At 33.6% G+C, this 13,761-nt stretch overlaps 1 protein-coding gene across 2 annotated transcripts in view; it reads right to left on the bottom strand.

Moving 5' to 3' along the window:
* DPYD (dihydropyrimidine dehydrogenase) overlaps positions 1-13,761 on the bottom strand; it is an 824,864-nt gene that overhangs the window by 478,434 nt on the left and 332,669 nt on the right. For both annotated transcript variants that reach the window (XM_081305920.1, XM_081305921.1), the window contains one exon: positions 1,208-1,315. In XM_081305920.1, the coding sequence (XP_081162046.1) occupies positions 1,208-1,315 (108 nt within the window). The remainder of the gene's footprint in view (positions 1-1,207; positions 1,316-13,761) is intronic.

The following is a 13,761-nucleotide window of genomic DNA, read 5'->3' as shown; positions in this document are numbered from 1 at the left end:
TTAACATGTTGAATAAGAGCCCTTTATGTAACTGAAGAGTTTCTGAGAAATATTTTATTGAAATAGCTAAAATAAAACTATCCCCCTTTACTGTTTTTGTCTGGTTTTGTCTGTAAAACTAAAAGAAATAAGACTAAGTGTCCATTTCTCCAGGGCATGTGTATAAAGATTTGATATCCATAAGAAGATACTTATAAAAAAGAAACGTGCAGGTGTTCTCAATTGGCTATCACCATATTATCAGATTAAATAAAATTGATGATAGATAAATTACTATAATTTTTGAAATGGCACTACAGATAGAATAAGCCTGTAATCTCAATAAGTACAATCATTGTGTTTGGAAGACTTTGTGTTTGGGATTAGACAATTGGCAGTAGGTAATTCTCAAGTATATGCTTGGTGCACTCTGGTCCTAATATGAAAGGGTTGCAGACACACAAGCACACAAGCATACAGTTCTTTAGAGGAGGAAGAAAGTGGAGATGGGGCACATCTTTAGCTGTAAACTTCCCCATAATTATTTAATATAGAAGTTTCTTGCCTTTTTAAATGTGGAGAGAAAGGTACAAGTTCCTATCATTTCCACAAGTAATTAGATGAAGGAATATCTCAGAAGTCTGTTGCTCAGACTTCTTCAAATATATGTTTAACGGATTGAGATCATGTGGTTCTGGAGAAAATGCTTCAGCTTTTTATCACCAAGACAATAAGTATAGTGGAGCCAGAGCAAAGCATGGTCTCAGCTCAAGCTGTTCTTGGAATGTGTGACAGGAAAGGGAGTCTGTCAAAATGTTTAGCTTTAACTTTGTAAAATTCTAAAAGTTCGAGAAGAGGCTTTGACACTTCTACTTTCATAGATGTTAAGATACATCCTATTTTTAAAAAGTCCCCCAACTAAAGCTCTCTCCATATCTTTCAATGTTTGTTAAGGCCTTTTCACTTTGAATAATTTTATGATGCAATTTAGATGTATACATCATACAACAAAAAGTCCTTATTTTAGTGTTTTCCTGAAAGAATGGAAAAATAGATAATTCTGGAACACAATAGTATCAGGCTTTAATTTTAAATTTTATGCAAGTATTACATTTTCAAGGGTCTATCTGAGATCTAAACAATTTTCTACCAAGCTCAGATTCAATATAAATTTATGATACTTAAAACAATACAGACAATGTCAAGAATAATAGACAATATGTCATACCTGGTTTACTGCCTTTGGCTACAAGAGGCAAAAAGTCTTTGGATGTGTAAAACCCCTGGTCCTGTGTAAGGCCTTCGAAGATGTGGTCTTTATTGGGTTCTGGCAAACCTAATTAATAAAGTTTATAAAATATCATTAGCAGTGACTTTTGAAACTATATATTAAAAGAAATATTAAAAGAAAGAAAAAGACTATCATTGAAATGATGTTGTTCTTAGAGAAAAAAGTTAATAAACAAATCAACATAAAAATGTGCATAACACAATCTAATGGACCCTAGATTATAGCTTTAATATAAAACAAAGAATTAATTTAATTTACCTATGTGCATATACCAATGGATACTGTGTTGGTATACGTACACATATACATATTATTTATAGTATTGGGAAAGTCAGGTTATGATAATTTCTCATGTCATAAATCAAAATGAGTTTAAGATATATCAAAGTACTAAGTGTTTTGAAAATACATAACAAAAGCTAAATAAAACCATGCATACATATTTATATAATTCCTAAATAAATTAGATCATTCTAAGAAATAATTGGAAGAAAAACAGCCCAAAAGAAAAATATGTATTTTAACCATGAAAATTCAGTCATTCCTACCTGCATTTCAAAAATTTTATAAAAAAATTAAAAGGCAAATGATTAAATAAAAAGTATGTTAACAAATAAAATATCATTGATATTCATAAAAGTTTTTCATTATTAACAACACATTAACGTTCTACCAAATATATAAAGTATGATGAAATTGAGAGGACAAATATATAAACAGATCTTAAGCAATGAAAATATTAACTCTATTAGACATTAAAGAAATATAAATTTTAAAAGAAGCTATTATTTCCCTTAATAAAAAGTAAAAGATTTTCAAAAATTAAACTTCACACTAAGGATGCAAAGAGAACTTCTCATACTCTTTTGGTATAAATATACATTGGTACTCATTTTCTAGAAAATAATTTTGAATATATTCTAAGAAAACATAATTATATGTAAATATGGTTTAATATATAAAAAGAATCAATTAAAAAAGAAAATGAGATGAGAAAATATTAGAATTTCAACTTAATGAGTAGATAAGTATTATTTTTAAAAAGAAAGTCAACAAAACACAAGACCATTATTAATATGAATATTTGAAAATATGATACATATTATAGTTCAAAATATATCACTGAAACAGAGAGGCTGGGGTTGTGGCTCAGCAGCAGAGTGATTGCCTAGCATTTGTGGGGCACTAGGTTCGATTCTCAGCACCACATATAAATAAATGAGTGAAATAAAGGCCTATCAACAACGAAAATATATATAGTAAAAAAATCAGAAGAGAAAACTGTATACACTATAATTCAAATTTTGTAAAAAACAAATGTATAAACTATGTAATCTGAATAGTGATTACTTATGATGATGGAATTATGGAATTGGATTTTTTAATTTCTTTATTTTATGAGTTTTCTACAGCATGCATTTGTCAAATACATACGTTACTAAAATTTTTAAAATCAAATGATAGCAGACTCAAATTGCTTTCAAAATATAAACAATGCAAATATCACCACAATCACTCCATGTTACAGAAGTGGGAAAATACTCACTTCAATTCCATAGACTTGGGGAAATACAGTTTAGTTTAATAAAATTGTCCAAAACTCATACTACCAATGGCTTATTTTAGAGAGGGAAAGCTCATTTTATAATTAAATGTAGTTGCTGGTGGACACAGAGTAATAAGGCCTAAGGATGACTTTGGTCACATAAGATGAGGAAGGTGCTATCTCTGATCAAAAGCTAAAGGTTCTTGTGTGTGTGTCACCAGGTATAAACCACTGCTGTCTCTTCAAATCAGACCAAACATTTTTTCTTCCCTAACACTTCTCCATTTCTTCCCTCAAAAGATGTTTTTCTAGATTACTTTAAGTTGTTTTGTTTTAAATATTTCTTTAATTATCTTGGAAGTTCAGATAAGTCATGTGACTTGCCTTGCCTTTGTTTCTGTACATATGAAATGAAGATAAGACTTTCTTCATTTTCCAACATAAAGAGATATTCCTTAGGTCTACTGGAAAAACACACATTATTATTCAAAGGTGTAGTGATGGATATCATTATTTTTGAAAACCTGGGGTGAAAGAGAGTTAAAAAATAGTGGAATATGTACTTGAAGACTCACTAATGACAAAATCATTTCTCTCGAAAGTTATTAAAACATGAATATAGCTTAAGCTATACTTGATTAGTCAAAAGCTACACTTGATTAGTCAAGCCAACATGTACATATGCTACGTATTAAGATGTAAGTATCTAAATCTCCCACTTCGACTTAACTTCACTACAGAGATGACATACTTTCTATACACTTCATGTAAAAGTACCAAGGAAAAAGAAAAATAACCTCAAGCGCTATACAATTTCAAGATGATGTGATAAGCAAAAACCTACAAGGGAGATCAAAAATAAGGCACAGAGAATGTAAGTGGCATCTCACACACACAACTAGTCACAGTTACAGCAGAGAGGGAGCGTTACATCTGTAATTATTTTCTACACCCACCTCCAAAATAACTGTTATCTGGAGAACTGCAATATGTCCTCATTAAATATATCACTGGAACCAGAAAATGACTTTTTTCTCTCACGTAGTGATTATTTCCCAAGAAAAATGCATTGATCAAATGTATTTTTTTCACTTGTATCAAGACCCTGAGAAGTACCCCTGAGTTTCCTGTTAATTTCACTCTATCATGCATTTGTCACTATAATGGATTTAACATTTACTGGGTCAGATTCTAACCATGAATGATTAAAAGGACACTGGTTAGATGTTTCTGACCTATGGATGTTGATTTAATGGAGGAAAAATGAGCCAGTAACTGGACAGGCTCATTATGGTTAAGTTATCCCTGCAGCCTGCTTAGCCACACACCATGTTTCTCTCATTCAAAGAGTCCTAAATTCTATGGAATCCTTCCCTCCCACCTTCGTAAGAGGTCATTCTTTGTGCCCTAGGACACTACATTGGAAGCTCTCCTCATAGAAACTTTAGTGAACCTATGATACTGTGAGGTAATCAGGAGCAGTGTCTCCGTCATCAGACAAACTTTGGAATGCAACCTTCCTCTCCCATTTGCCTGCTCTCCTGTGGAGTCTGACAAAGCTGTAGTACTCAGTTACTCAATCAAATAGTAATCTAGCTGTTGCTATGGAGGCCTTTTTAGATATGTTTAAAATCTATAGTCCATCAACTTTAATGAAATATTATCTCAATAACTAGGAGGGCCTTGTCTAATCAGTCAAAAAGGCTTAAAAATAAAACTGAGATTTCCCTAAGAAATAAATTCTGTTTCAAAACTGTAACATCAGCTCCTATATAAGAGTATGTGGTTTTGTGGCTTACCACAGAGTTTTGAGTTTTTAATCTCTCATAATTCCATTAGACAATTCTCTAAAAGAAGTCATATCTATCTATCCATTCATCCATCCATCCATCCATCCATCCATCAATCCTACTGTCTCTGTTTTTCCAGAGAATGCTAAACTTGAGTTCCTTAATCTCTTCCCTCTCCTACTACTTCATGTACTTTCATAAATGAATGATTATCTATAAGGAGATATTAATTTTATAATTATACTTTCAAAATTTCCAAATATAATCATTATAATTCTGTCACAGATGTGAGATTTAAAGAGAAATATATATGCATATGTGTGTATAAGTACAATTCATACATATTTAATTACTGATATATATGTGTACACACTTATAGATATGTATATAAGTATATGTAAATATAAATAATTGAGACCTGAACACAAGGAATGCTAAATAATCATTAGCTAGTAGCTTTATTTCTGTAGTTTATCAATTTTTAAAATGTCACATCCCATGACAAGAAAACAATAAAGCTTAAATCAAAGTAAAGTTTTAAACCTTAGTAAATTTAAATAAAGTTCTACAAAGCAAGAAAAATGAAGCAACCTGAAGTGAAATGTGAAAGATAATGAAACTTACAAATACCCATCTATCAAACATAGACTTCCCTGAGAGTAGGTGTCATATTAATAAATAAGGTATATGTCTATACTAGAATGATTTCAAAATGACACTTAAATGACTTTTTAATTCACCTTTCAGTGGGAAGAAGTGAGTTTGTGAATAAAGAAGAATTGACAACGATTTCACAAACAAAACAGCTCACACTATAAATGTGTGGTGTTCTTTGTCTTTCAAGAAGGCTAGGTAGAATTTTTATTCTCTTAGAATAGTTACTGAAGTTTTTGGTGTTTCAGCATGTACTTATACAAAGGAACCTCCTCTTAAGACTTATTGAGAAATGGTAATTGTCAAGCTCTCCAAAAAAGAAGGAAAGAAAATCCTGTTTGCATTACAGAATGTTTTCTTTAACATTAGTAACCAATAAGCTCGACTTCACATGCCTGGTAGGTACGAATTCATACACACTAACTCATTTGAATTCTCAAAATACCTCTATTAACACAACTAATGTCATTAGATCCCCATTTTAAATATGAGGAAATTGAGGCATATAGAAATTAAATAACCTTGCTGAGGGCCCCAGAACAATTTCTAATCTGGATGATCTAGATAGCTGTACAACTTATGTTTTAACTTCAAAATGTTACCTTTTCATGTATGGTTGTAACTAAGACTTGTTATAATGTGATTCTACAAAACTAGTGAAATCCAAATTAATCATTCCTCAACCATGTGTTCAGTTTCACTGTTAGGCACAGACTGTGTCTGCTACCAGGTTCCAATCTAGTGGTAGAAAAAAGACTGGCTTCATCTCTTGGCTGCATTTTTGTGTGCGATTATTTTCTCTAGCAAAACTCCTTTCTGAAATGTTTTCCTTCTTAAGTGCATTCCCCTTGGGTATCTGTTGGTTATTTTTCAATATTTGATATTCTTTGAAAAATGTATCCCTGCTTTGTTTCCAAAGCACCTCCCTCTGAAGCAACTACAGAATAAATAACAGCACTGCACATAGTAAACTATTTCCTTGTGCTCACATCAAGTTTTACAGAACTTCAATTAACATTAACAAGATATTAAATATTCTATTACATGTTATCATCTAGAAGGAATAAAGGAAGAATAAGCTTTTAAGGATTAGCCTTCATAGCTGTGGTAGGACATGTATAAGAATTACTCAGATTCCATAATGTCTGCTTCTATTATTTCACTGGGTCATTTATTCAGTGTTAATTGAATTGAGCAAGCATTTATGTGGCCTCTTGTTCTTGAAGGCTTCCACTTGAATGACAGCTAAGCCATCATGGGAAAGAGTCATTAGAGAGACCTATCTGTGGAGACTGCCTCACAAATCCCACAGAGGAGGAGACAGCACAGACCACTGAGAAACTGCCTCAGGATTCTGGCACAAGGCTGCAGCTGACAGAGATGGCTGGTGCTCCAGTACTGAGTGCTCTCCACAGCCACATCAGTTCTCCATACTTCACATGGGAAGAAGTTCAGTAAGATTTTAGTAGACAGACAAAACACCTCAGATTACATGACTACTCTCAAGTTGACCAGATGAAAACAGCAAAATATAGCTGATAGGAAATGTCATACTTTTTTCATATTTCAAAATATTCTTGGACCCAAGATCTTACTTTCTTTTTTTTCTTTTTGAATAATCATACAATATTTGTATTTATTGATAGAATAAAGTATCAGAATTCAATGTGCAATGATCAAATTGGTGTAACTGGCATTTATGTTTCTTCAAGTATTATCCTTTCTTTTTTCTTTTCTTTTTTAAAATTATTAAGTACTATCCTTTCAATTAGGGATATTCAACGTCATCTCATCTCCTCTACTTATTCTAAATGTATAATAAATTGTAGGCCATACATATACTACTATGATATAGAACATGAGAAACAATTCCCCTAGCAATATTTTAGGATCTGCTATTCAACTTCTCTCTGTTCCTACCCTTAAACCTTCCTAGCCTCTAATGACCTCTGTTCTACTAAGATCTTAATTGCTTCTCAAAGCAAACACAAACAATATTGCAATTAACAACAAACCATTCGGATGGCTGTATAAGATGTTCAAATATAACTGTAAAATTATAAATAAATGAAGATATATTTATACATGTATTAGGAAAGATTCATATATCAAACTCAAGTTGGGATTACAACCCTTTTAAGGGCATACATATTCCACAATTCCATGAAGGAATACAAAATTTTTCACCATCACATATGAAACACTTATGTGACTTAAAGGATTTATATTTTTCTTCCAAATGACAATGTGCCATATGGGTTATCATTCTAGGATCCATATATTGATTAGAAAGAGAACAGATCAATATTGCTGTATTGTGATTTCTTTTTCAATAAAACTTGTCTTCTCCCTGATACCCTATTGTAAATATGGTTTCTGAGTGTTCAGACTGAATTCAAAATAATGAAGTGATTCAATATGACACATATGAAATTAGATCACCATGTATCACAATAATATTCATTTCATTGATTTTTCAAATCCCTATTAAACATCTGTTTCATGGAACTTCTGGCTAATCTCTTTCTCTCAATGTGGCCACACACATTAATTGTGCATATCACACAATTGGTTAGAGCATAACAGGATAAAGACTTTTAGAAAAACATTATGAATGGAGTTACCACTTCAAACCATAATTTTTCCCATTACACAAGGTATTTCTGTACAGAAACATGTAACAATAATTAAGTCCAGAATCAAATGGAGTACTGAGCTTCTTATACAATTTAAAAAATCTTATAGATGCTGAATTAAAGACTTAGTTTTGTATTATATTTTAAAAAGCAGAGAAATGTACAAAGCATTGGAGCAGAGAATAAAATAGCCAAAGGTGATTATTTTTATAAAGTTAAGAACAAATGTATTTCAATTAGCTTTCATACTTCATGTAGAAAATATACAGAAATTCTATCATAACAATGTGACTTTGTACATATAGGTAAAAAAAAAAGATATAAACATAATAACACAGCCAAGTATTTACAAATACAGATACATATGAAATAAATTGAATATGAGTCTATTTTACTTTCCTGACAAATTATTTCTATACTCAGGATTGATCTCTCTTTAGTTTTATCCATTGAACATATGAGATAATCAAATAAACTAACTCTTTGGGAAAAAATTAAAAATGAAATTTTTTTTCTTTATAAATTCATAGCATTCTAATTTTCTTATAACTAGCATAGTTATTTTAATAATTAAAATTTAATTTTAACATAAACATTAGGTCTATTAAAATCCCTTTCCTAGAATAGATACATTAATGTAATTTAGATATCTGCCACAAAATTACACTTAGTCCTTGGAGTTTTGTTGTTATTTATTAAAGTGTGCTTTGTCTCCTGGGCCTTTTCTCTTTTATTTCCTACCCTTCTTTTCTTTCCTTTTCTCTCTTTCTCTCTCATTTGGCTTTTTCTACAAAACAATTTCCTTACATTTTAACCCCCATATTGTGAAGTGAGGGTAAGCAACTACGCAAACAATAGGCCTTAGGCAAAGGTTTTCTCTTAATGACTGAAGTTCTTAGATGGTGCTAGGAAATTACTATTTAGGACTGTGTAAGTATACTATATTCCAAAGTAAAGAAATCATTAATAATAAAATACTAAAAGGAACAGTTATATTACAAAATAAATCTACCAGGCTTACAAAGAAAACAAATTTGCAACAGCCACCTGCTGTGGAGATGAGGCAGTAATCTCAACAGCAGGAAATAAAAGGGAAGAGAGGAGAAAAATACAAAAGCACAGACATTAAAAAAGTAATTAAAACACTTATCTCCATCGACATACATAAGGAAAAAACCCTCAACCAACCACCTAAAAACATACTCTATTGAACCGCACAGCAGGAAGCAACATTAAAGCTGCCACCATAAACACACATTTTGCAGAAGGAAGAAGACCCCTTTAAAAATGTAATCTCAAAAGTATTACTAATGTGTTAATCACCAGTAAATGTACCACACATTTGTTCTATTGTATTAGTTACTTTCACAAAGGTATTTTTAAAATTGTACCTCTATATTTTTTATTCAAATGAATTCTTAAATACAGGCACTGGTACCCTCTTTATTTGTAACTGTTCTAGTGAGTTCTGCAATAATATTGTGAGACTTAAGTATTCTCTATATGAAAAACTTTATGTAATAATTTTTAACATAATACGGATTTAGATAATGTATTTAAATGGTTTCCCTTAAAGCAAAAATAATTTTTGCTATAGTGCTGCAATAAAATAAGGTGAAACCCAATGCAATAGTTGGTGCGATGTACTAAAACTGAAATGAAAGCTAAAAATCATTCTGAATTACCAAAGTATGCTCTTGCCTTCAGAACTCTGCAAAGGGAAACAATGTAAGCCTGAGGAAGGGAGCCAGTGGCAGGCTGTAAAATAAAGATCAGGTGTCAAATGAACTTGGTGACTTTCAGCTGCTGGAACTTGCTTTCTAAATCTATGTGATTGTCCAGGCAATGAGACCTCTTCTAATGGACTCCTGACTCTCTTGCTTATATAGCTGTAAATCCAAACCCAACACATTAAACCTGAAACCTCAGTTTCCTCACCTTTAAAATAAAACTTCACATTCTCATAGAATTCATAGGTGGGCAAGTAAGCATATTGTATCTCTGTACTGTTGAAACAATTTTATATGTAGAAAATAATTCATGAGTATCGATATTGGTCATGCCACCCTGCAATTTTTTTATCTTATGATGATACTCATCACTTAGTGTCATTTCAATTACCCATTTTTCTCTTATACCTTAAATAATAAATTTCTGTGCAAATTTCTTTTCTCTTACTCTAAATCATTACTGTAATTTTATAAATTTTCCAAGAAAATACTTATCTCAAGAGATTTTATGAGAAATATATATAGGAAAAATACTAAGTTATTTCCATGATTAAACATATTCAAAATGCACTTCACCATATTGTTATATAAGAGACCTGATATGAGAATACTTTGGTAGGAGTTCGTAGCATTCCACAGGATAATGCTTTTCCAAAAGACATTCTTGATGGCACATGTGGGCAATGATTCCAGAAACTGTGGTTAACTTTCTTGAACTTTAGTTTGCTCATTAACAACATACGTAAATTATCTAGAAATGGAATTCTTAATCTTGTCTGGGTTTTTCAGAGAATCTAAAAAGTATGAATTTTCTTGTGCATGTTCATAGGAGGCCCATGATTTTTCATTATATTCTCTGAGGCCCCATGACTCAAACATTTCCCCAACTCTAAGACTAAATCCATTAACAACAGACCAAGTGTCATTCCAAGTGCACAGAGTGTGGTTGTAAATGTCAAAATGTGAAGTATTTATAAATACCTGACAATCACGGCATACCATGAGTGGAGTTTATGCAGAATTCAAAAGTATAAGAGGCCTAGTATAAGGAGAAGCAATCAGACATAAATATGTTACCATCACTATTTCACAAAATCTAGCTGTGTAACCTTTAATAGCCAGTTATTTAATTCTTAATTTCCTTGTCTATAAAACCACCCTGTGGGGAGATTAATTGAGATAATGTATCTCAATAATATGATTATTGTTTAACACAATGACTAACATATGGAAAATCCTAATAAATAAACTAATTTTATGTATGTTAAATTTTAAAATTCTATAACTTTCATATTTATGTCTTCCTTGATATTTTTTTCTTCCTTGATACTTAAAACAACAACCTTAACAACAGGCACTTTTAAAAATTTGGCCCCAATTGAAATATTCTTAAATCCTGGCAATGATCATATAAAACTTAGTAGATTCAATGTATAAATCATTACTTATATAGCTCAATTTTATGGAACAAAAATATAGTCTATCACATTCAACTTTTAGATTTGGATACCTGTTGTGATTTTTTTCTTTTTTAAGAAAGAGGATTAAGATAAGTTGGAAATAGAAATCTTAGCTGTTTATTTAACCCCTTGGCCATTAATACTTATTGAGTGCCTACTGTGTATGCTAGACAACATGTTAGGCTCTGGAACATAGGATAAATATGTCCATTCTGGTATAATAGAGAAAGGAATATGGAATGGAATCAACATGTAGAATGGAGTAAGATACATGCTAGGAGAAATGGCTGTACTGAGTGTTATAGGAGCTGTTACAAAGAGCACTAAGCCTGGACCAGATACAACCACTCAAGCTGAGTCCTGAAAGATGAAAGTCTGTAGTTGCAGAAAAAAGGGAAGAATGACCAGCATGTTCAAGGCATGAAGGAGTATGAGTTCAGACTGACTAGAATTAGGGTACAGACAGAGGAGATGATAGGGGGTAATGGGAAATAGAAAAATGTGAAACTTAATAGATGGGCAGAACCCTGACCATGAAGGGCTATTCCAGTCACACCAGGATGCTTGGTGTTGGGTGCAGAGCAGGCTGAACAGATGCTGGCTGCAAGATAGCCCACACACTCAAACCCCCCTCTATCTGGTCCTTTATCACCTGTTTGTGTCAAGTCCAGCTCAAGGCTGAGCACTCAACCCCACTTGGGCCAACAAGGCAGCTTGCAGACCCAGAGGCCCCATTAGATTTGGGCTATAAAAACTCCCTCCTGTCAGGCCCCTCTCTCTCTCTCTCTCTCTCTCTCTTGCTCTCTCTTTCTCTCTCTTTCTCTCTTGCTCTCTTTATCTTTCTTGCGCGTGCTCTCTGTCTCTCTCTTGCTCTTGCTCTCTCCCTGTTCATCTCTTCTCTTCTCTCTCTCTCTCTTTCCTTCCTTCTTTTCTCTTTGTTGCACTACTGCAATAAAGATCTTTTGGTCACTCCCGAGTGTTGTGGTCACTTTCCTTTCACTTGGGTTTTACACTGAGGAGACATTTCAGAAAACAAGATATTCAGCTGTATATTTAGCAAGGACGAATGAGCAGCCTTGAACAGAATTGATGTGCAAGTCAGTGAGAATGGAAGGAGTAGATCATGTAAAGGGATGCAAATCCAGATAAGAAAGAAATGTTGAGAGCCACAGTTTAGTCAGAATGACACCTGGCATTTTTGCCAGAGGGAATGGTTGAAAGGTGACCCTGCTCAGGGATTAGGGCGGCTCTGGGGATTAGGGCGGATCCTGCTGGGAATAGGGCGGCTCCAGGATTAGGGCACATCCTGCTGGGATTAGGGCAGATCCTGCTGCCTCGGGCGCCTCCTACTTTGGAGTTCCCCTTGAGTTCTTGGGAGGTTCTGGGAGAATTGGTTCACGGAGCCCGGTGGAGGCAGTGTGTTCCTGGGAAGTGTGTGTAGAGTTCGGTGAGAGTTCGGGAATAAAGGTTGCTGTTTGAACCTACAAGGCTGTGTGGCGGCTCCGTTATTTTGTGCCCAGCCAGACTGAGGCAAAGAAAACTGTACTTCTTGGCCTGGATTATTAGTAGTGGCCACTAGCATGGCATTGCAGGAGTGTCTACAGCCCCAGTATATGCACAACTTACCCTCCTGGGGCAATAATTACACTAAAAGATAAGTCATTTAAATTATGATGTTTATGTTAAACAAGATATTAAGGTGTGAAATGCTGATTTTGAATGAAATTTTAATACTTCAGATAGCATTTGAAACTGTGTCCCCATACTGTCCAGAGGTATGTTTTCTCTCTCTCTTTTCCTATTACAGTAACTTTAATAGGAAAAAATCAGCTCATACTAAGATAGTAACAGTGGAAGTACAGAGGCATAAAAACATATTCATATGATATTTCAGAGTTAGTTTAATAGGAGTTGGCCTCAGTGATTTTAGAAAGTAGAAGGGATGGCAAAGTCAGAGCTGAGTCTTAGTTCTTTGTTTTGGTGAGTTTCACAAATGACGTGCTTGACTGTGGCTCAGTATAATGGAAGAGGGGAAGATTCCAGGGGAATACTGTTGTTTTGTTTTGTATGTATGGAGCTCAAGAAACCACACCAAAGCTAAGGGAGGGAAGAGGAAGAGGAGTTAAAATGGATATTGTTTTAGTCAGATTTTGCTGCGGTGACTAAAAGAACCATCCAGAATAATTGTAGAGGAGGAAAGGTTTATTTGAGGGCTTATGGTTTCAGAGATCTCAGTCCATAATTGGCAGGATCCTTTCTCAGAGCTCCAGGTGAGGCTGAACCTATGGTGTAAGAATGTGGCATAGAGAAACAGCTTACATGGTGATCAGGAAGCAGAAAGAGACTCCACTCACCAGATACAAATATATAGCCCACAGCCATGTCCCCAATGAAACCTTCCTCCAGCCACACCCCATCTGCCTCCAATTCCCACTCAGTTATTCCCATCAGGGAGCACACCACTGATTGGGTTAGGGCTATGACCCAATCATTTCTCCTCCAAACCTTCTTGCATTGTCTTACATGTGAGCTTTTGGGGGACACCATATCTAAACCATAACAGATTTATTGAATAGGGATTAATCAGAAAGAAGAGTAGCAAAGAGTGTTAAGAGGCCAAGAGAAGAAAATATCCATTCAAAATTTCATGTCTTAAGAAGAAAATTATAAACAAT

Source organism: Spermophilus citellus (genome assembly GCF_964194105.1).
Source record: "Spermophilus citellus genome assembly, chromosome: 9".
NCBI lineage: Eukaryota > Metazoa > Chordata > Mammalia > Rodentia > Sciuridae > Spermophilus > Spermophilus citellus.
Note: the sequence above shows the minus strand (reverse complement) of the source record. Positions and strands in the feature narration are given on the sequence as shown.